The sequence below is a fragment of the Equus asinus genome, chromosome 10 (assembly GCF_041296235.1).
Source record: "Equus asinus isolate D_3611 breed Donkey chromosome 10, EquAss-T2T_v2, whole genome shotgun sequence".
NCBI lineage: Eukaryota > Metazoa > Chordata > Mammalia > Perissodactyla > Equidae > Equus > Equus asinus.
The window spans coordinates 59,913,819-59,937,472 of record NC_091799.1 but is presented as its reverse complement, the minus strand read 5'-3'; the positions used below and the strand labels follow the sequence as shown (position 1 = coordinate 59,937,472).

The window sequence follows — 23,654 nt, the reverse complement described above, 5'->3', positions numbered from 1 at the left end:
TAGGTTGCTTTTACAAACTGTCACATATGAGCCAGACACTTTAATAAGCAGTTGATTTCTTGTGGCAAAATAACTTCTTATATAGCTATATATTTGATTTCCTTTTATTTTTCGATTCATTTATTTTGACTAATTTATCTCTGGGTGAAATGTCACTGTCACTATATTCAGACATGGTATTTCATCACTATGATTTATCTTGACAACGAGCCCAAAAGTTGGATGTTTCTGTTTTTGTTTTTAGTTCATAGCAGGTATGTTAGGGATAATGTGGTAGTCGTTGATTGCCTCTAGCTTTCAAAATAAAAATTCCTCTTTTGTTGCTAAATCTTTTATTTTTCCAATATTTGAGAGTTTTAATAACTTATTTATCTTTCTTGGGATGTCTCTTTGAAGGCTCAAAGAAGACAAGTTTAGTTTTTTCTCTCCATGGGCTATTTTTTAAGCTAAGTTTATTGCTTATATTATTTTATTTTGACAATTTTGTGTAACTTACTAATTTTAAAATCTTAAGATGTATTTTGGCAGACACTAGGTTAATTGCTTCCCATTTGTAGTGCTCTTGGGCCTATGTATTTAGTTTTTCAGAAATCTCCATTTTGCTCACCAGTTTTGGTAAATATGAAAAGCTTAATTATTTCTGTCTGCTTGACTTAGTATATTTAATGGTAGTGCTCAGGATGGATTTTTAGTCATTAGTTTAGTCTAATAGATGAAACATCTGTGGTTGAGGCCAAAGATTTAACATTCTGTTGAAAATGTAGATCCTTAGTATATTTCTGCTAAATACTAATATTATCTATTGTTAAACAATCAGAATGTGTTCCTTCTTGTAAATTCTATTCTATTGCTTTGAAAATAGGATATTTCTAAGTTTTATTTAACTTTTTTCCCCTAATTTTCTTTCCTTCATTCTTTTTTTTCTTTCTTCCTTCCTTTTTTGTGATTAGAAATTTTAGTTTACTTTCATTTGGAGAGGAAGCTGAGGAAGAAGAGGAGGAAGTAAATCGAGTTAGTCAGGTAAAACTCTAATTTGCCCTTTGTTCTGAATTATAAAAGAGAGTAGGTCTCTATCTGGCTTATTTTTGTATCTCTTGCTATACATAGCACAGCATGTTTTACATGGTACACATTCAGTCAGTGTTTATTGAGCTGATTCATAAAATGATTTGTGGTTAGTAGTATTTGCAACTTCTGGGAGATTTGCTGTCTTAAAATTGTAGTTTTTTTTTTAACTTGTCATTTTTTTTAATCAGCTGGAGCTAGAGTTAAAGAATGACTCAACTTTATGATTCAGATTTTAATTGCTGTTTGTTTAATTGGTTTGCTGGGTGATAATGATTATTATAGAAAACAATGACAGACCAAAGCTCTTATATTCATTTTAATATTATTTATGTATATTTATTAATTTTATTCTCATCATAGTCCTTTTAGATAGGTTTCATTATCCCCATTTTACCCACAAATAAGGTATAGATAGGTTATAATTTTCTCAAAGTCACGTAACCAGTAAGTAGCTAGAGCTGGAATTTGAACCTACATGTGTCTCACCGTACCATGTCTTTGGATTGTGTATTGCTTCCTGGCCTTTTACCCCTCCAGTGCTTCCCATAGGCCTTGGAGTCTGGTTTTCCTCAATATCACTTCGTCACAATACCCATTGCTGAAGTGAATACTCATACTCAGTGCCCTGCCCTTGTTTAGGGTAGTGATTCTGATAAGCAAACTCCAAGAAAATCATCTTCAAAGGTCTTTACTCTCAAAGAATCGATGTATCTTCCTTTCTTGAAAATTGGTGAACACTGAGACCTAACGGATTAGGTTCAAAGTCTTTATTGTAGTAATTAAAACTCTGTAACCCTGTAACCTAGCACTGCCTTACTTGCTTACCACAGTCACCTGTTTCTTACCGATACTAACAATAGCATTGACTTAAAATCACACTATTATTACCCTTATCTGTACTTCTCTATCAATGTGCTTCCCTCATCCCTGAGCATGGTTTTGATAGGCTAATGTCGGGCATATAGTAAGCACTCTACTTATACCCCTTGCATTAAACTGAATAAAATGGACATGCATAAGAAATATTTTAGTCATAACTTTTTTTGCACTGTCTAGTATCCTTGAGTGATCTATTTGATACCATGGATTCATTTACCTCCTCTATTCATAACATTCTGAACTCTAGGAGACAAGCCAAATATTTCCTCTGGGTTCTTATTCCTCATTCTGAGTTGCCTTTAGGAAACATCTCTACTTCTGATGTCAAAATTGAATTAATCTTTACATGGAAACTGCCTTTCCCTATCCCTTATCAACATCACCAATCACTCTGTCACCCCAATATCTCAGAAGTCCTCTTCTTTAGATGTCAGTGCACTAGCCTGGTACTAGTCATGATTCAAATTTGTGCCTCATCCAAGTAAAAGATTTACTATATGTCATGATCTTGTGGGTATATTTGTAAATGGAGAAAACCACAAATGGTAGATCTGGGAATTGCCAGAATTCCCTTTTACTGATGTTTTCTAAAGATGTCAAATCTCCTTACATACCCACTCCTTCCCCGTAGTCCTCCCACCCGTATTTTTCATTTGTCTTAGAGTGTGCTCCCTCCTTTATTTGGCCAATTTTTGTTTTTCCTTTAAGATTTAGCTCCAATATCAACTCCTGACAAGCTCTACATCCCTCCCTCACACAACTCCCATCCAGACTAAGCGTAACTTCTTTCCATGATAATCTGTCTGTGGCCATCAATGCAGTGTTTATTGTACTGCATTGTAATTATTTATTTTCTTATCTGCTACCTGTGCTACATATTTGTTTTATGTAATCTCTATAACAACCATGTGGTATAGATGTTATTGTTCCCACTTTATAAATGAAGAAATCAATACTCAGATGTTAAATCACTTGTCCAAGACCATGTAATAGCAGGTGGTAGAATCAGAATTTTGAACTTAGGTGTCTATAGCTATTTAAGTCTCTAATATGATTTTGAATGCTGCAGAAGCTGCCCCCTTGAAGCCCCAGCCATCTAAAAGGCTGGTAAGAGATTTCACTGCTAGCATAGCATTCTGGGGTAGGAGGCAGTGTAGTACAGTTGGCCCACTGCTCTTCCCTAACTCATGGGGTCCTGGATACAAGGTTGAGCAGCCTTGGAGAGCAAGGGTAGAAGAAAAGAGTTTTTCTGTCAGTCTTTTTGTTGAATTAAATTTCTGGTTTAAAGTAAGTTTTGCTCCCAATTACTATGAGATTGACTTTCCAAGGAAATTAGTTTGAATTTTTTCTGTTTGTAACAACAGCATGTGTTAAATGTTTAAAGCTATCTTCCTTCTGCTACTTACTGTTGCACAAAATAAAATTTAAAAATGATATGTTTAACTTATGCTGAATACAGTGAACTTGATACTCCAAAAGCAATTTTGTCTGCTACAAGGTTGAAATGTGAAAGGATATTACCGTAGATAGTGCTGGCTTGCTCTTTATGTTTGCCCTTAAGTCTGAAAAACACTTTAAACAGTAGAAAGACCAAGTAAATTCTTTCTCCTTTGCCAAGAAGATTGCAACCCACAGTCCATTATCAAATGAGTAGTATAACCTTAGTATTATGTCATCATATTTCTCTAATCTGCCTCTTTAGTGGGAGGGTCCTGGGTGATAAAATTATCAAATGTTTGTTTCCAACTCTCAAATCTATATCTCTAGGCTGGCTTACTCTTCTTTTCTCCAGCTGCCTACTGGACATCTCTCTATTTGAATATCTCACTAGTTACCCCAGCCCTGGCCAAGGCTTAATTCATTATCTTTTCTTCCCAAAAGCCTCCCTGTTCTGTGACTTCTCTTTCTATTCCTGGGAATCACTAGCCTCTAAAGAAGAATTTTAGATTCAGTTCTGACTTTTTTCTTGTTTCTTCTCTGCATAACCAGTTAGTTGCACTGTCTACTAATTTTTCATCAGTGAGGTATCTTACATCTTTCTTTTCCTTTTAATTTATTTTGCTACTACCCTTGTTCAGGCCTTTATTATCTTTAGCCTGGGCTGCTGCCATAGCCTACAGACTGGTCTGCCATCTCCCTTCTCTTGTTTCCCTTCCACTCATTATATCAGAATAGTCTTCCTGAAGCCTCGTTAAGATGTTACAGTTGCTCTCTGTTGGCTATAGAAATAAGGCCAGATTCCTTGGCCTATTGTTTCAAGCCTCTACTTTCATGACTCCCCTTCACCAACTTTGTCTTTTAGCCTAATACTTAAACTTCCCTGCTGATAAAAATCACTTGTAGTACTTTTTTAAAAATTAAATTCCTAGGCAGCATCTCAGACCTACTGAATCAAAATCTCCAAGGGGGGGACCTGGGAAGCTGTGCTCTTAGCGAATTCCCTGGAACTCTTATCAGGGAAATGTAGGAAATGCTGGATTGGCAGATCTGAACTATTTGCTGTTCTACATATGTGCCTTGTATTTTCCTTTTTTTTGTGTTTTTGTTCATGTTCTTTTCCCTGCCTAAAGTATCCTATCCCACTTCTGGAGGTAAAAGTTATATTTATTTTCAACACCTAAAACACCATCTTTTCTAGTTTTTCGTAATCTTTTTTTTTTCTGATCTGCCCTTTGCCTTTCTTGTGATACTTATATTTTCCTTTTAAAAACAGTCTTGTTGCTTATTACATAAGAAACATATGACTATGTTCTTATTGTATACTACTCGAACATTATACCTTTTCCTTTCTGCCTTATTAGTTGTATAAAAGTCCTAGGCTGTGAGCTGCTTGACGGTAAGCTTTTTGTTATCTTTGAGTGGCAGTATGTTGGAGTAGAAATAGCATGGATTTGGGATCATACAAACTCATATTGACACTTCACTTTCCACTGATGCCCTGTGACCTTGGGTAACTTAGTCTCTCTGAGCCTCAGTTTTCCTCTTTGTAACATAGAAATAATATGTACCATTTGGAGTTGTGAAATAAGGAAATGGATAACCCTTACTGTAATACATTATGCAATCTGGAAAAATGTTTTTGAAAGTCAAATGTCTTTAAATAATACACTCTATGCTATAATTCATATTTTATTCTAAGAGAGCTAAAGAATATCAAACAATCTCTAATATGATCATGATTATTATGCAGAAGCTGCTGCCTTCATGCTCAAGCAGTCTAGAGGCTGGCAAGAAACTTCACCAGCTATTCAGCTTTCTGGGGTAGGAAGTCATAAACTCAGCACAGCTGGCCTAGTGTCCTTCCTGAGCACTCTCATAGACCTCTGGATAGTAGCTTGAGCAGCCTTAGAGAGCATGAGTGTACACTTTACATCATGACCCACCAATAAACCATTCTCCAACACTGTACAGAATCTTTGTCCTACAGAATTTAGCTGTTCTGTCTGTTTATATCGTGGAGTCGTGGATAAGTTTAGCATGAAAAAATAGAACAATAGCAAAAAATTACTAAAATTTACTGGCTTAGAGGAAGGGAAATTTCTCTAGAGGGCTTGAGATAAATTCTAGAGAGAATCAAAATGGAACTATATTTTGTTTATGTTGCTTTTATATTGTTCTTCAAACTGTGAACACCCTTCAAGTACATTTTGCCTTTGGGGTAAAATGAAGCCTTGTTAAGAAAAGGGATGGCTAGCCTGAATTTTGGGAAAGTATGACCTATAGAATATATTTTTTTAGGAGCCAGCCCCATGGCTGAGTGGTTAAGTTCGCACAGTCCGCTTTGGTGGCCCAGGGTTTGCTGGTTCAGATCCTGGGCACAAACCTACATACCACTTATCAAGCCATGCTGTGGCAGCATCCCACAGAGAGGAACTAGAATGACTTACAACTAGGATATACAACTATGTGCTGTGGCTTTGGTGAGGAAAAAAAAAAAAAAAAACAGAGAAAGATTCGCTACAGATGTTAGCTCAGGGCCAATCTTCCTCACCTAAAAAGATCAAAAATATATATATATATTTTTTAAATTTTGCCATGCTATTTTTAAATGCATGTAATAACTAGAGCCAAAGTCAAGTAAGTATCTTTTACAGTGACTGGGAACAATTTGCAGTTTCAGTGGTTACATGAAATTAAATATTTCTAGAGGGCTTGAAAATAATTGTTTCATTATTCATTTGCTTATCAAGTTTCTTTTTTCAGTGACTCCACAGTGTTAAGCATTATTCCAGAACCTGTCTAACTCATCACAAGTTAATAATTGGTCAACTCTGAATTGAGGCTTTACTTTCTGCGAAAGGAGAAGTAAGATAAGTCCCCCTTGGTTTATGGATTATCAGTGAGGGATTACAGACTCTGCTTCACCCCCTCATTTATTCATGCCAAGGTGCCTCTCCCACATGGGTTAGCTTTCCTTCATTATTTATTTCAGTATCTTTCTACTACCTGATAAAATCTCTTTTAGCATAATAGAATTTTATAGCTCAAAGGGATCTAGTCGAACTTCCTTTCTTTCTAGATGAGGAAACTGAGACTCAGGTTAATTGACTTGCCTGACTGACTTCATTTCCTTTTTGATAGGATTTCATGATAAGAGGATGCCATAATAACAGATCTTGATTCAGGAAAGCACATTGTCAGAGTCTCTCCTGATATTCTTGGGGACAACATGAGGAAATGTGATCTAGGAGATAGGACAGTTAGATGGATTTATAGCTGATGGAATCCTTCTGCCCAAAGGGTGCTTTGTTGTCAACCTGTGCCTGATTATCTGAATGAGTAAGTTGAAATGTAATAGGAGCACATGTAAATTCTGCACTTTCGTTTAATGAAATCAGCTGAATAGGTGTAAGACTTAATAGCCTGTAAGCCCTGGTTGAATTACTGAGTAAGGTCTCTGGGTAAGGAATTTAATGTTCTTTGCATTTTGGGGGATCACATTTACAGCATTTTGTTCAGTTTTGAACACATTTAAGAAGGATATTGGCAAACTAGATACATCCAGAAGAAGTGAGGGTCATGAGGAGAATGGGATGATGCCAAAAAACATCTCATTTGGGGGGGTGCTTGAGGAACTGGATATACTTTAGAGAAGTAAAAACTAAGTGAAAATGTGATCCTAGGCTTCAAATATCTGAAAGGTTTTGATGTGTAAGATCCCTCCCTTCATATTGTTTTCTTAATAATAGTTCATTCAAATGTCTGTATGGTTTAAAGTTTACTCCTGAGTCTTCGTGTATAATTTAAATACAGATGTCAGAAAACATTTTTCAAGTGAAAACTTACAATCAGACAAGTACTCTTCATGAGGCAAGTTAACCGGTAGGTTCATTATAAAAGTATCTCAATAGCTAGATTTTAAAATAGTGATTAAATTGTGCCACATTCACAGTGATACGCATAGTATTTCTCTCACTACAACATATGTTAACATTTTTACCTTAAATCCAAAGTTATAAAAAGGCTTTTTTCTAACCAAGAAAAAGTTATACTGATAGACAAATACACCACTTGAGAATAAAGTAAGAATGTTTTGTCCTATTCTCATTTATCCTATGAAATTGAAATTTCCCAAAAAGTTGGGAGGTGGGAATGAGCATGGCATGGAGAATGCTGCTAGGCCATTTGCACAGAGATTGTCAGAAATGTTAAACAGCATAATTTATAAAATGGTTTTGCCCCATTAAATTGTATGAACTTTAAATTATTTACTTTTCTAGTTGTTTACATTTAACTAATTTAAAAAATGTTAATATATTTGTATTACAGTTGGCCCTCTGTATCTGTGGGTCCTGCATTCGCGGATTCAACCAACCACAGATTGAAAGGCCTAAGATAGTTGCATCTGTACTGAATATGTACAGACTTTTTTTCTTGTCATTATTCCCTAAACAAGATAGTGTAACAACTATTTACATGGCATTTACATTGTATTAGGTATTATAAGTAATCTGGAGGTGATTTAAGTACATGGGAGGATGTGTATAGGTTATATACAAATACTGTGCCATTTTATATAAGGGACTTGAGCATCTGAGGATTTTGATACCAAGGGGGTTCTGGAACCGATCCCCCACAGATACCAAGGGATGACTGTAGTTTCATATTTCTGCTGTAACGAATTACCATGCATTTAGTGGCTTCAAGCAAAACAAATGCAGTATCATTTAGTTTTGGAGGTCAGAAGTCCAAAACAGGTTTCCCTGGATTAGATATCAATGTCTTGTCAGGGCTGGCTTCCTTCTGGAGGCTCTGGAGAGAATCACTTCCCTTAGCCCTTTCCAACTTCTACTTGTATTCCTTGCCTTGTGGCCCCTTCCTCCATCTTCAAAGCCAGCGATAGCCATCAGTCTTTCTTATGCTTCATCATTCTGAAACTAACTCTCCTGCCTCCCTCGTTCATTTGTAAGGACTCTTGTGATTACGTTGGACCCTGATAATCCAGGATAATCTTCCCATCTCAAAATCTTTATCTGAAAAGTTCCTTTTGCCATGTCAGGTAACATATTCAGAGATTTTGAGGATTAGGATGTAGGCATCTTTAGGGGAACATTATTCTGCCTACTAATCCTTTTGTACCTAAACTAAACTCTGTGTAGTAGCCTAAAAATAGGAATTATTTGTAGTTCATTTTTAGTTCTAGAAGTTAGAACTAGGATTGCCTGGATGGTTAGAAATTACACATAAATTTTTTTTTTTTCCTCCAAGTAGAAAATTGTTCAATGATGGAAGCCGTTTAAAAAGAAGTGATTTTCGTATGTGTATGAGGTTATAAGCCGCTTTCAGGTGTTGAGACACTGGTGGTTAGTCAACAGTGATATCAAGAAGATTCCTGCATTTGGTGGGAGACTAGGTTCAAAGGCCTGTAAATCTTTTTTTTCCCAGTATTAAGTTCTTCTGGTTCTCTGTTAAAGGTCACAGAATGTAGTAATGTAATAGGGTTCTTCAGAGAAACAATATATATATATGTGTGTGTGTGTATATATATATATGTAGAGAGAAACCATAGAAAGAGAGAGAGAGAGAGATTGAGATTGAGAGATTGATTTGTAGGAATTGGCTCATGTGCTTGTGGGGCTGGTAAGTCTAAAATCTGTAGAACAGGCCAGCAAACTGGAGACTCAGGGAAGAGTTGATGTTACAGTCTTGAGTCCAAAATCTATACTGGACACTTAGGCAGGGTTTCTATGTTGCAGCCTTGAGACCAAATCACTTCTTGTTGGGGAAACCTTAGTCTTTGCTTTTAAGGCCTTCCATGGATTGGATGAGGTCCACCTACGTTTTAGGAGATGATCTGCTTTACTCAGAATCTACTGATTTAAGTGGTAATCACATCTAAAAGATATCGTCATAGCAACATCTAAACTGGTGTTTGACCAAATGACTGGGCACCATAGCATAAAATTAACCATAAGTCAGAGCTAGATAGAGGTTTAGACCCAGACCTTCCAACTTCTTGACCAGTTTTGTTCCTCTGTATCACTATGCCTCTTGCTTTCTTTCTGTTTGTACTCTGTTTAGTTCCCACTCTTTGACTGCCTCTTTCTTCTTGGGTATGAAGTGCCAGATAATAATGTCATTTTCCCACATTCCCTTTGATGTTCATTTTTAGATTTGCTTACAGATAGTTTTGAATTTAATGTGGAGTTCCTTACGCTGAATTCACTAAATATGTTTAGTATATTGTTTGGCAACTAAACGCTTTAGCCAGCTGCTTTTATGTAATTTTTAAAAAATTATTTTAAAATGTTAGGTATTTGTTCTTCCTCTAAAATTATTGTTAGTGGATGGTATAAATAAGAAACTTAAAATAGGTCATTCAGAAAGGATAAGCATTAAATAAAAATATCCAAATTCATTTTTACCCTATTTGGGACTATCTCCAAGTTTCTTTAGTTCTTCCACAGTTTGTTTTCTCTGCCTGCGGCATGCAAAGTCTACTATAGTGGGAAGGGGCATCTAAAAAGTTGCTCTTGATCATATATTTCTATCCCAATTTAATTTATAAAGTTAATTAAAATTTGAAATGGTAATGATTATTCAGATTAATTCACAGTTTGCTCCTATTGCTAAGTCTTATTTTAAATTAGTGTAAGGCAAGTTTTTTCTTTTCCCTTCAAGCTATTTTACGTTTTGGGAGATAAATGAGAACCTGGTTTTTTTAAAATGTTAAACTAACAATTGTAAACTACCATTTACAATTAAATGAAGTATTATAGCTCATTAATGGACCAAGAACCTGGAGAGCTGAATTCTAACCTTACTCTTGACTCTCATTTTTTGATCTGTTAACTGAGAAGCTGGACCAGAGGGTCTGAGCCACCTCTGGCTGTGATGTTTGTGCCTGTGACTCCATGAGGGGGCCACATGGGGAGAATTAATAAGGGAATATTTCTTAGAGTGGGTGAAGATAAATATTGATGGCTGGAGATGCAGGAGGAAGAAATTTTAGGGAAGAAAAGCATGAACAAAAGATGTTCAAGTTTTATTCTCATTTAGGTCATTTACATTCACTGGCACACTTTTGCACGTGTCTCCTTTAATTCTCTTGTGTGAAATAGACAAGGCTCCTGTTATTGTTGTTTCCATTTTGTAGGCAAGGGTTCTGAGGAATGAGGAGGTCATTCTGTTTCCCCAAATGGTAAGCTTTAGACTAAAACCGATAGAATTACTGAATATCAGATTTTGAAATTCATTTGGTCTCACTATCATCTTTCTTCTTGTCCTCTGTTCTTTCTACTACACCACTTTCTAGTTTTTGAAAATTTTCTTTTCAGTTTTCATTGTTGGACAAACATATAATCAAGTAGTTAGTTGATGTTTTGCCTTTTAATCACTCCTTGGCTTGTGTAGGGTTATGGAATTAGAAATATAGATTAATTGCATAATTCAGATTCTATGACTTTTTAAAACTACAGATAAATAGCATCTTTAGATTAATTGTTTGAGAGAGGTTTTTTTGTTTTGTCTTGTAGAACTAGACTATAAACGTGTTTTCATTGATTATATCTTTAAAATGTAGAGAACTCCATGTTAACACAGAAATTTAAAAAGCTATTATTTTGATCATGGAAATATATTTAAGAAGGTATACAGCTGTCTCAAAGTAAAACCTATCAAATTTCGAAGCCTGTTCTCAAAATTGTTAAACTGTGATGAATGGGGCTTAAGGGAAAGAGGTATTTTCACCTCTCTGTATCTGATGTTTTAAAATTTCAATTAATACATTTTGTAATGAATTTTTCAAATTAAAATTTCCCTTCAAAGTAAATAGCAATCATCCTTTCTTCCTGTCAACTCTAACCTCTTACTGTTCACTCTTACATGATTAGTTGAGGGTTGGGATTGATGAGTAGTTTCCCACCTCAAGATACAAGGTATAAGTTTAAAGTTTTCCCACCCTGTGGTGGGGAAGTCTGTAGGATAGTCTGCAGCTCTGAAACCAGCCCGGAGTTCTGTGTTCATAGGGCCTCTAGGAAAAGAAAAATGGATACATTTGGATTTTTGGTATATTATTGTGAGACAGACCCAGATTTAAATCCTAGATCCTCTACCACTGACTAGCTTTGTGACCTCTAGTAAATCACTTAATTTCTCTGTCTGTGTTTTCCATCTGTAAAATGAGGCTAATAATGCCCACCTTAGATACTTTCATTTGTAGGGGAGGAAGTCAGGGATAGGAATACTGTATCATAGCAGAGTGCCTGGCACCAAGTATGTACTTAGTAAATTAGAAAACTAGTAGCAGTAGTAGTTATTCTGTAGTTCTGTGTCTTATATCTTCCTATGTCTTGTTTCCCTACTAAAATGTAACTTTCTTGAGAAGAACATGAACTTTGAAATTAAAGTTCAATTTCAATAAGTCTTTGGTCATTGATGAATGTTGTCATACTTGAGAGGTTCTTCCACATATATGTTTTCCATTTGTTAAAAAGTACCTTGTAGGTGCACTCATCTGGTTGCTTGGGTACATTTTTAAAGTGATTCTGTGCAGTATAGACAGTATATTTGAAGAATAGTGTGCATTGGTTTCAAATAACTCGTGATCTATCTTCTATGTCTTAACATATGGGTCAAAATTTTAATTAGTTTAGTTGTATGTAAATTGCTATGAGGATTTAGTGTTTGGAAATAGTAATTAATAAACCTATTGTTAAGGGTATATCACTTTTTAAAAGAAAAGGTTTTTCTAAAATAATATTTTTAATAAATGGGAGAGTAAGATTTTTATGTGTAAAGCTTTAGTTTATACTGAAATGTTCAGGAACACATATCTTTCGTTAACCACATAAAACAGTACTAGATTTTACGTAAATATGTTAACTTGTCCTTTTGGAAGACTGCTTTTTTCCCACTCATGGTTATATCATACATTCCTTTCTAGAGCATGAAGGGAAAAAGCAAAAGTAGTCATGACTTGCTTAAGGATGATCCACATCTCAGTTCTGTTCCAGCTGTTGCAAGGTTAGTATGGGTACCATGCTGGTGTGATCCTAAGTTCTTTTTTTCTGGCTCAGATAATTTTCCTGCTTCTTTTGTGAGTAAACAGTCAGTTCTCATAAGTCATATTTTTTCAACCCAGCCAAAAAACGAAGGCATTTTGGTAATGGAGCTAGTAGAGCTTCTGGCATAAGGCAGAGAAGCACTCTAGTCACTTCCACTCTTTTTTGCTGTCTACCACTGTTGAACTAATTAAATTTAAAATTAACTGTGAAACTTTTAAATCTTAGGATAGTTTGAATACTAGGAAACTGTTTTCTTTAACAGCTTAGTGTTTAATTCAAAGTTGCTTTGCTAAGTTTTTCCTTGAAGCATTTTTGTCTCAGTTGGTATCATGGGTAAGCAAATCAGAGTTGGAGGGTTTTGTGAAGAGTTCGCCACACTTTGGGCCAATCTACTGAGTATTATTTCTTGCATATTTCAGGAGCTAACAGAACATTGTCTTACTATCTTTTTTGCTTCTCTTTGAGAAGGGAAGATGTCTTGCTCTTAAATATAATTGCAAATGATATATTGAGCCAGTGTCTCAAAGAGGAACAGAAATACTATTGCACTGACTTTAGCTCATTCTCAAAACAATTTTTTCTTAATATCCTTGTATTTGAAGTCTTTGGTTTCTTCAGCCAGAATATATCAAGCGAATAGAAGAAATTGTTTTCTGCAGCCGTTTGTTCATAAAAATAGCACCGGTGGTTGTTAGCTTTTTTCTTTTAATTCTAGTGAATTTGTATATGTGCTAATGGAGCATACCTCTTATTCTGTTTATAAAAATGACCCCCTTTTAGAATGCTTCTATTCGCTGCACAATGGCATTCTGAAATTCTTATGTTGAAAGAAGTTTTTGAACTTTTAATCCCAGTAAAATATTCTGAATTTTTGGATTATTGAATGGTTTTATTTTGATTCTAAAATTTGTTTTCTTTATTGTTTTGTAGTGAAAAAGGTGATGCAGCAGGAGAGTCAGATGCTGTGAGTATTAATTTTAGTATAAATATAGTTTGAACAATTTATAGAAAATTCAAAATCTTTACAAAAAATTATTTTTCCTTAAAAGGTAATATATATTAGTTTTATAATTATATATGTAAAATTTTGAAAAAAATTGAAAGATTTGAAAATAAGTCATTTATTTTGATATTGGAATATTTCCTTCCAAGTATGTGTATTTCCCTGCAAAATTGGAATCTTATATATGAATTCCTAGGCTGCTTTTTCTCCCTCTCACATAACATTATTTGAATACTGAAAATTCAGATGTTGTTGATTTTATTTTATTATGTTAAAAGTTTAAATGTTGATGCGTGGGCATCCTATATTAGGTATGGGAAATGCTGGGATCAGTCATGTGTAGTGGTATTCCTTCTTTATATACACATTGCAAGACTGCAGTGATCTTTCTTTATTAGTTATACTGGCTATTAAAGCTGGTAAACAGAAGGCTGTGTTTCCTGTATACATAAAAGATAGTGTTTCAAATCATCCATTTGCCTCATTCTGTAAAAACCCATTGATCCGTGCATTGTATGATTCAGCAGGAAGTACATAACTTTTCATGCATGAACATAGCTTCATCTATTACCACTGTCAAAAGAGAGGGTTCTCTCTGACTATATATAGTAGAGAAAGAGCAAATATCTAACCTGGTCAAGAAAACTTCCTGGAAGAGATGATGCTATGTTGTGTCTTATAGGAGAATTAGGAGTTAACTAGATCAAAAAAGAAAGTGGTGAGGGGTGGGATTCCTCTAGCTCAGAGAATTAGCATATGCTAAAGCATAGCAACAAGGAGAAATTATACCTTATTTGGGAAGTACCAGCTGAGATTAAAGTTTGAGAAGGATCCTCCCTTGTAGGGAGAAAGAGAGTTAAAGGTAGAAGGAACTACATGTACAAAAGGCCCTGAAGCAGGAGAGAGTTAAGTGCTGAAAGCGAACCAATGTGACCAGAGTGTAGTGACAGGAGGGAGGGTGGGATGAGACTGGAGAGGCAGGGAGAAGCCAAATATTCAAGAGCTTCATAGGCCATGGTGAGGAGTTTGAATTTCATCATAAAAGTAATAAGGAGCAGTTGTAGGGTATTAGTTAAAAAGAAGAGTGCCATCGTCAACTTTGCATTTTAGGAAGATCACTGTTGGCAATATTTTAGAAGACAAATTAGAAGAAACAAACTGGAGTCAAGGAGACCTATTGGGAAGCTGGGGCAGGAAGAGAGCTTGGTATAAGACCACAGCTGTGAGAGGGGAGATAGACTTGAAAGAAGTCTAAGAGGTGGCTGATTCCGCACTATGAGATGAGGGGGAAGAAGGAGTCTAGAATTACCACAAGGTTTCTGATTTGGGCAATTTAGATGGGTACAGAAGAAAAATTATGCTTGGGGTAGAGAGAAAGATGAAAAGTAATGTGGTTAATTTTGTACATTTTGAGATTCAGGTAACTTGGAGACATCTATGTAACAATAATAGGAGTCTGGAAGATAGGATCAAGGCTTGATGTAAAAGTATAGATATATTCTTATGTTCTTGGTGGGGGTGAGGTCATCTAAGGATAGTGTATGGTCTCTAACCTGTTTTGTGTCCCATATCCTTTGCAATGGCTAAAATTGTGGACCTTCTCAGAAAATGTACTACATCAACAAACAAAGTTTTATGAGAGTTTGCAGGGGATTTTTTTTACATCTCTTGAGGACCAAGCATGGAAGACCTAGGTCAGTGGTTATCATCTTTTAGGGCTAAAGAATTTTTTGAAATCTTGCTGAAATTATTCACAATTTCTATGTCTAGAGATTTGGTTCAGTAAGACTGGGATGAGAGCTAGGATTTTACATTTTTTAACAAGTAATCCATGTTATATAGTCTGAGGACCAGACTTTGAGGACCACTGTTCTGGGGATCCACAAGTCTCAAGTTAAGAATCCTGCCTCACCATGGCTCACCTGATCAAAGATTCACAACAGAAAAAGATCCGTCTGGGGTAGTTTCTTTCTTTTCCTTCTCTCCCTGATTGCTTCTCTCCCTTCCTCCTCCTTTCTCCCTCCACTCATTTCTCCATTAATGCTGGAGCTATTCTGGAAGTTGAAGATACAGCGGTAAAAAACAGTCCAGAATTTTAGCCCTCATTGGACTGCTTCCCCTAATTATAGGAGAGAGAGAATAAACACTTAAATGATTAAAATATATGGTATGTCAGATGGGTGATAAATGCTTTGGGGAAAAACAAACAGGGAAGGGGACAGGGAGTACTGGAGGTGGATGAGTGGCTCTGCCATTTTAATAGGATGATTAAGGAAGTATCACTGAGAGGGTAACATTTGAGCAAAGACCTAAACAAGATGAAAGAGCAAGCAGTGCATCTATGTGGAATAAGAGTGTTTCAGGCTGGAGAGAACAGCAATTCCAAAGATGGCTAATGCTGCTGGCCTGGAGTTGTAGGAGATTATGTCAAGGAGCTACAGATTGTATAGGATTTTGAGTGAGTTGGGGATCCATTGGAAGGTTTTGAGAAGAGGAGTAACTGCTATGACTTAAATTATAGGAAGAAATCTCAGCTTCTCCACCTCCACCTCTTCTACTTGAATTAATCCTTGCTTGAGGTCAATATGCTGGTCAATCACCTCCAGAAGCCACATTTCCCACTGGGAAAGAATAGGAATGTAGATAGATACAATATCCTGGGTGTTACAAGGTAATACAGAGAGACGCACAGTCTGTGCTGCACAGAGGGGCTGAGTGGGAATTGAGCAGACAACCGTTACTGGGGTATCCCATACTTATATAGTTGGCCTAGAGTGGACTCCAGGGGTATTCCCACCTGTAGCAGATTCTTCAAGCACTTACAAATTCAAATCAAAACAAAAAACAAACCTGGTCTAGAATGCAAAGGGGAGAGTCTGGGATGGATCTCTGGAAGTGAAAGGGGAAATGGAATGCCTGGAAAATACTCCATTTCAATTTCTACAGGATGGAGAATATGAAAGTGCAGAGCATGATGAATATATTGATGGTGATGAAAAGAACCTGATGAGAGAAAGAATTGCCAAAAAGTTGAAAAAGGACACAAATGCAAATGTTAAATCAGCTGGAGAGGGAGAAGTGGAGAAGAAATCAGTTAGCCGCAGGTGAGTCAATTGTTGTGCTTCTAGATATCAGTTTTTGTTTTTTTATACTTCATTTTAAATTGATGAAGTCTTCCATTCAACTTATTTTTTAAAATACTGTTTTCATAATGTTTGATATATATACCAGTTGTTCTAAATTAGCCATTTGGAGGCCTTAAAGAAAATAGACAAGTTTTAAAGTAATTACAGCAATGGTCCAATGAGTCAAATTGCACATCATTTCTCTGATCTTTTCTTTAAAAAGCCTGTATAAATGTTTTATATGTGGTAAGCAATATATTAGCTACATGTGGAAGATTATGTTTGTTTAATACCAATGAGAGTAGTAGAGTAATCGTATAGAATGAAAAGAGACATTCTCAGATTTAGTAAAATTTGTCAAAACTGGTTAAGAAAGTGTGAGGGCCTGAAAACATTTTTAAATATCTTTTCAAGTTTGGTTTGTACTATATACCCCTCCTAATCTCAGTGGTATCATAAAAAAATTTCAGCAAATATATGCTGATAAAGAGTTATTGAATTTTATGACAACATTTTATTCTCCTAAAATTCAACTTAATTGAAAAATTCTCCATTGTGATTCTATTATTACAACTTTATGGTATACATTTTAAATAATATTGCTTTAAAAAATAATAGTATTTGTTTTTTTGGATGGCCTATAGTTGGGGATAAGATAGATGTAACTACATGTAAACAACATTCTTTTTTTCTCTTAGTTTCTCAACTTCATATAGAAAAACTTAAAAGTAAAAAGCATGTCCATGTTGTCATTGCTCAGCTCCCTCAATTTTTTCCTGTATGTAAACAGAAAAGTAGTTCTTAGAAATTTTCATTGATGGTGTAACCTTTTGCATTCAAAAATGGTAGTACTTAGAAGTTACCTTAAATATCTTTTTTTTCCAGCAATATTCACATGATGCTCAAGTAATCACTCTTGAATAATTCAATACAATAAACTAACTTTGGGCCACTATTGACAAGATTTTAGTGATCATATTTATGTTTATGCATACATGGAGTTGACGAACCTCTCATCAGCTTTGTGACTTTAGTCATAACATGAATATAATTAAGGATACTTTTTTTCTTTCAATCAAGACATGCATTTTCTAAGTTTTAAGGACTATGAATTTTTTAAAGATTGGGTTTATAATGTGACAAAAAATACATTTTGAATTTTTAATAGATAGAGCAAATATGTGTTATGTTTAAATGCTTCTTAAGTCCTCAACTCTATAATATCTTGTTGGCCTTAATATAATTTCAAATACTTATGTACCCTGTAATTAATAGAACAAAATTTAGCAAAGCTGAATTTTCTATAAGAACCAAATAAACCTTATTTGGCAAAATTTGCCTTAATAAATGGTGAAAACACCAAACGTCTATTTATAATTGTTCCCCTTTTCCCTCAAATTTTCAATATTCACATCCTCTTCCCTTTCTCCTTCATCCTATCTCTCCTACTTACAAAGAGAAATAAAAGAAAAATAGGGAGGTCAGGATAGAGGAAAAAGTACAGAATTTCAAAGGGAAAATACAGTTTTTCGCTCTTGTCTAGAAATTTCCATGATTGTCTCGTGACCACTTATTTTGAGTGTAAAAAATTTCCACAATCACTAGGCCTTTGGTCAGTTATACCAGCTTCACTAAAGTTTAAATCTCAAGTTAATTTTATGTTTAAAAAAAAAAACCAGGAAAACCTCTAAGAGTCTTAAAAAATTGTAATGTGGTAGAAAGGATAATTATATTTAAAGGAAAATCACTGCTCAGTCTAAGTTAAATTATAAGGGATATAGCTGCAAACCAGATAGGATCCTGTAAATATCAGTGTGAAATCATAATCTATTCAAAACTCAATGCCCTTGACATACAGAAACTTTTCATCGGGGTGTGCTTAAAGTGCTCTGTTATCCTTCAGTCGTTTTCTGATTCGAGCAGTGGGGACTGGAGTCTAGCAGGGACTAGACTAGCCTACCAGCCTCTAGGCAAGGAGCCATTCAAAGTATAATTTTACTGAAAATTTGTGGTATTGCTTTTATTAGTAAAGAAACATCTGGAACCTGTTAAAGCTGTTTATCACTTTGGATATTAAACCTACAAGTAGGTTTGTTGAGTACTTAATATTTAAGCTGGAGAATGGTACTTAACAATGTAATTTTCAGTAAATTTATGTGGAGTAGAATCTTTCCCTAATAATATATTCTCAGTAATGTCTCTAATTATTCCCTTGAAAAATACTTAGGAGTTCAGGAGAAACAAATCCAGAGCTCTTCTTACCTTCTCTCCTTTCTTTCCTTTCCTTATACTTATTCTGTTTTCTTTAGGAATTCTAGTCCCTTGCTTCCTCCCTTTTCTAAATATGTCGCTGTCACTCTTTCTTATCCTGCCCACCTTCTCTAAACCTATATACCGTGACTACTGGATGTGGGTGAGCAGAATCACACAGCCATGTACACGTCCAGCCTCCAGTGCTTCTTCATTACCTATTCCTCACGGTGGTCACTTCAAACCTCAAAGTCTCTTGCCAGATCACCTCGCTTCCTCTTCTATGAAATAGGAGTAACTTCTTCAACTCTCATTCTTTTCTCTTTTCCCTCTTACCATTTCAGACCAATTCTTATCTCCTTCTCCCCTGCTATAAAGGGAGAGGAATCCCTCTACCCATTCAAAATGGTTCCATCCTCTGTCCTTTGTCTTCAGTTTTCTCTTCACTCTTTCCTTTTCTTCAACTTGTGAAGAGGCTTAAGCCTCTCCCAGCATTCAAGAGTAAAACCAAACAAAACTACTCCATTTTATTTCTTCTCCCCACCTCCTTCCTTCCCATTTATTTCTAAATACACATCATTTAGCTTTTCCCTTATCACTGCACTGAAACTACCCTCACTAAGGCTATCTAATTGACGAATGCTGCTTTCCAAGTTTTGTTTTTCTTGGTGTCTCTGCTGTGAAATTTGGCATTTTTTATCTCTTCCCTCTTGAAACCCATCTTCCTCAAGAACCTACTACTTAAACTGTGATCTGTGGACCAATAGCATTAGTGTACTTGGGATCTTTTTTTAGAAATGCTGTCAGCCCGACACACTTTCTGAATCAGAATCTGCATTTTAACAGGATCCCCAGGTGATTTGTATGTACATTAAAGTTTGAGAAGTCCTCCTTTAAAGTACTAATTTCACCCCTACTACTACTAGTGCAAGTATATATCATCTTAGCTCCAAGGCCAGCAACTTGTAAGTACCTTCTCTGACTCCTGAGGGCATTCCTATTGCACCTTTCTCACTTCTGTGATAGTTAGTGATGAGGGCTCAGCAAGCCGAGGAGTCAAAACAAAGATTTCTTGGACTCTCAAGGTGTGGTAGTAGTGCTCCATTATTCAGAGAATAGCATGGGGACAGAATCCATGGGCAGTGAAGAGCTGCAGTGTGTTGAAGGTTAGGGCTAAATTTTTAAGGCATAGGTATGTGAGTTAGTTCTTTACAAGACAAAGGAAAGATCATGTAAAAAAATCATTAAAATGGTATCAGTGCAGGTGGGGTCTGGTTATCGGGTGGTTTATAACTTTGGATATGAGTCAGGTCAAATCAGGTCAGGATGTCCTATACTTCCCAGCGGATGATATAGATCAGTGTGTAGGGAAGGGGGCCTTGGGCTTCTCTCCCTGGGGCAGCCTTGATCCTCATCAGTTAGTATGGCATTAGGTTACACATTTGGTTTTCTTCTTTGAGTACCCTTATATTGTAATTTTCTTGAAGGCAGACATCGTGAACATTTATGTTTGTATCTCTGTGGTCAAACATCATTGGTACCCAAATATTTCTATAAATGAATGAACAAAAAATGAGTGCATCCTTCTTTAACAAATCAGTTTCTTCTCTAGATCTTGTAAGTACTTGTTTTTATTTATCACATGGGATTTATTGGTTTGCCTATCCCTTGCCTAGACTGAGTTCCTTCAGAGACTGTGTCTTACTTAATCTTTACATCCTCCAAGTCTCATATAGTAGGTAAGCATATGATAATAGGTCATTAAAGTTTGTGTAATGAGTGGATAAATAAATGAATGAATACATTTATGAACCATTAGAGGAATGGTTTTCACTTCCAACTATACATTAGATTCACTGGGGGAATGTTTAAAAAAATACTGATGCCTAGGCCCCACTCCTACAGTTTCTGAATAATTTGGTCTGCAGTGAAGCCTGGGCACATCGTTTTTTTTCACCTTTTAACTTTTAATTGAAGTATAATGTAAATACAGAATATATCTGTATGAACTGTATTTCATAATGCACATGTCATAAGTATACAGCTTGCTGAATTTTTACAAACTAAATACACCCTTATACCCATCACCTAGATCAAGAAAAAGAAAATTACCATACTCCAGAAGTCTCCCTCTTGCCCTATGCTGGTTACTTCCCCCCTCATTCCTTAATAGTAACCACTTTTCTAACTTCTAAGAACATACATTAATTTAGGGCAACAATACTTTGTAAAAGCTCTCCAGATATTCTAATGTGCATCCTCCTCCCCACCACACATGCCCTCTTGAATACTTTGGAGCCATAGAACAATGTGAAAGGAGATTAAAACAAATTGTAGTGTCACTTCAGATCTTTTTTGAAGTCTAACAGGGACAGACATTTATATCAACTGATCTTAGGATAATTTTTTAAAAAGAGAAAAGGGTCAGTATAGTGGGAATCAAGTAATTTTAGAAGAAAGAAAATATGATATTTGAGTATTCCTAGTGTTTTTAAAGGATGTTTGCTGGTAAAGATTTAAATCAGTGACTCTCAACCTTTTCTGTACATTTGAATCACCTGAGAACAAGCCCCATGCCTGATCAAGTCAATCAGAATTTTTGGTATGCGACCATAAAAAGTTTTAAAATGTGCAGGTTATTCTAATGTGCACTCAAGGTTAATTGAAAGTTTGGGGGAAGTTGCGGCCTGTCTTTTGGAAAGTCCTATTTTAAAGCTTATTGTAAAGATTCCTTTTTTTTGCCTGTAGGTGGAGCTCAGCTGCTGCAAGTTAATCATGTAAACCAAATTGAGTTGTCCGCCCTACTTGTTTTTAGCAACTGTGCATTGATTTATAATAAATGGCCAAACAGTAAAATCAGATGTAACAAGCAGACCAGATAGTCAAAAATCAATGGTTTGTTGCGATGATTACAATCATTATGGAAATTCTCTCTTCCATTGTGTGATTTCTATCTTCTGTAATTTTATTGTGATTACTCTTCTAAATTATTTTCATCAAATTGAGATATAAATCAAAGAAATCTTGACACATACCCTCAAATCACGATCATTAAAATTTTGATAGTAATCTTTCAAGATTAACTAGAACGGTGTTAGTTTTGGTATTTGACTGGTTTGATCAGCTATGTTTAGTTGACTGTGACACGATTCCTTTTTTATAAAATAACTCTCATATTTGATAAAGTTAATCAGAATTTGTGTTGTGCTCATGAGCTGTGTTAGTTTGAATATGAAATATCTTACTGTAAAGATAGAATCAGGAATTTAGATATGAATGTTGAAGTTGAGGTTGAAGATTGGTTGAGTTGGATTGAACTTTAAATTATGAAGCAAAGATAATACAGTCATGAATACTTCCTGAGGCCGGGGTGAACACCCAAATGAGCTCTTGCTAAATTTAGTCTCTCAAGTCTCCTTTTGTTGGATTTGAAATATGTAACCAAGATTTCTTATAGAGCTTTGAATATTTTTTCCCAGTATTTCTACCCTTCTCAAAAATATTAATAAGCTTTCTCTCAGCCTTGGGGAATTTTTGAGTCTTAATATACTTTGTATTCTAGTTTCTCTTACTTTATGATCAGACTTAGGAAGTATGGAGTTGTCTTTAGTACATAAACTTGGTTTGCTTTAGCAAATTCAAAAAGAAAGTACAATATTTAATTTCAGGAATTTAAAAGATAGTACACATTTTTAAATGATGGTACAAATTTTAAAGGATAGTATAGTAACAAAGATTAATAACCACAGACATTCTAACAATCCTATTTAAACCATTAAAACCATCATCTCTAAGAACATTTCATCTCCTCAGAACATTTACAAGCAAGGAGTGAAATCAACCAGTTAGAGCATTTCTGCTTCCTTTCACCTTCTTTTGCCGCAAGATGATGTACTGAAGCAGACAGTAAAAGAGAGGAAGAGAAAGAAATGCAAGATCTATACAGCGGGTAATTGGTCTCGGAATGAAGAAAGTTTGCAATTATTATTTCTTTGGTATGTAGTGGAGTGGTCCAAATATTGTATTTTCAGGAAATATTTGGGTTTAACAACAGATATTAAGCTTGGAGCAGTCCTGATTTTAATGAAGTTTGCATGCTAACTTTTACTAGAACTTGATTTTTATTTTTTATGTGTTTTTTCCTAACCAATCATTCTATTCTCAAATGTATGTTACTCTTGTTGCCAGTCACTATGCAAGAACTGCTATGTGTCGGACAGTGCTAGGCTCTAGGAACATGAAAATAGAGGATAAATGTTTTCTGTCTAAATATTCACAATGTTTAAGAATAAGAATTATAAACAATTAATTACAATTCAGTATTGCAAGTGCTCTAATAGAAGTGCATCCAAAGTGTTATAAATGTTAAGTAGGCAATACATATTTCAGGAAAAGATCAAAATACTAGGTTAAAAATGGGTTGAATATAAAATTGCCATTTTTATAGGTCAAGAATAGTCAAATATCAGCAATTTTATGTTTTACCCTAAAGCTACTAAGATAAGCCATTTTTTTTAATGAAGTAACATTTTAGCATTGTCCAATCCTTTAAATTAATGTTGCATAATCTCCCAATGTAGACTAGACGGTTTATTTTATTGCCTTTACCTGTTATGTTTAAAATTTTGGAATAGTAGCAATTATAATATAAACCATACCATCATTTGGCTTTTCTGGCAAGCTTCCATTTTTCTTCCGTTTGGATCTTTATAGCAAGAATTTTTGGATGTTCTGGATAAATCTCTTTCTTGGGCTGTTTGAAATAAAATACCACTTTAAAAATGACCAGTTAGTTCATTGAGAACCTTAATCCATAGCCGAGGA

General features: G+C 35.3%; 1 protein-coding gene across 4 annotated transcripts in view; it reads left to right on the top strand.

The window, feature by feature from the left end:
* CWC27 (CWC27 spliceosome associated cyclophilin) overlaps positions 1–23,654 on the top strand; it is a 221,027-nt gene that overhangs the window by 19,091 nt on the left and 178,282 nt on the right. For 2 of the 4 annotated variants that reach the window (XM_044772370.2, XM_044772377.2), the window contains exons 7-11: positions 951–1,020; positions 10,544–10,588; positions 12,332–12,411; positions 13,383–13,416; positions 16,402–16,559. In XM_044772370.2, the coding sequence (XP_044628305.1) occupies positions 951–1,020; positions 10,544–10,588; positions 12,332–12,411; positions 13,383–13,416; positions 16,402–16,559 (387 nt within the window). The remainder of the gene's footprint in view (positions 1–950; positions 1,021–10,543; positions 10,589–12,331; positions 12,412–13,382; positions 13,417–16,401; positions 16,560–23,654) is intronic. The other 2 variants (XM_014848509.3, XM_070519593.1) reach the window with 1 other exon arrangement.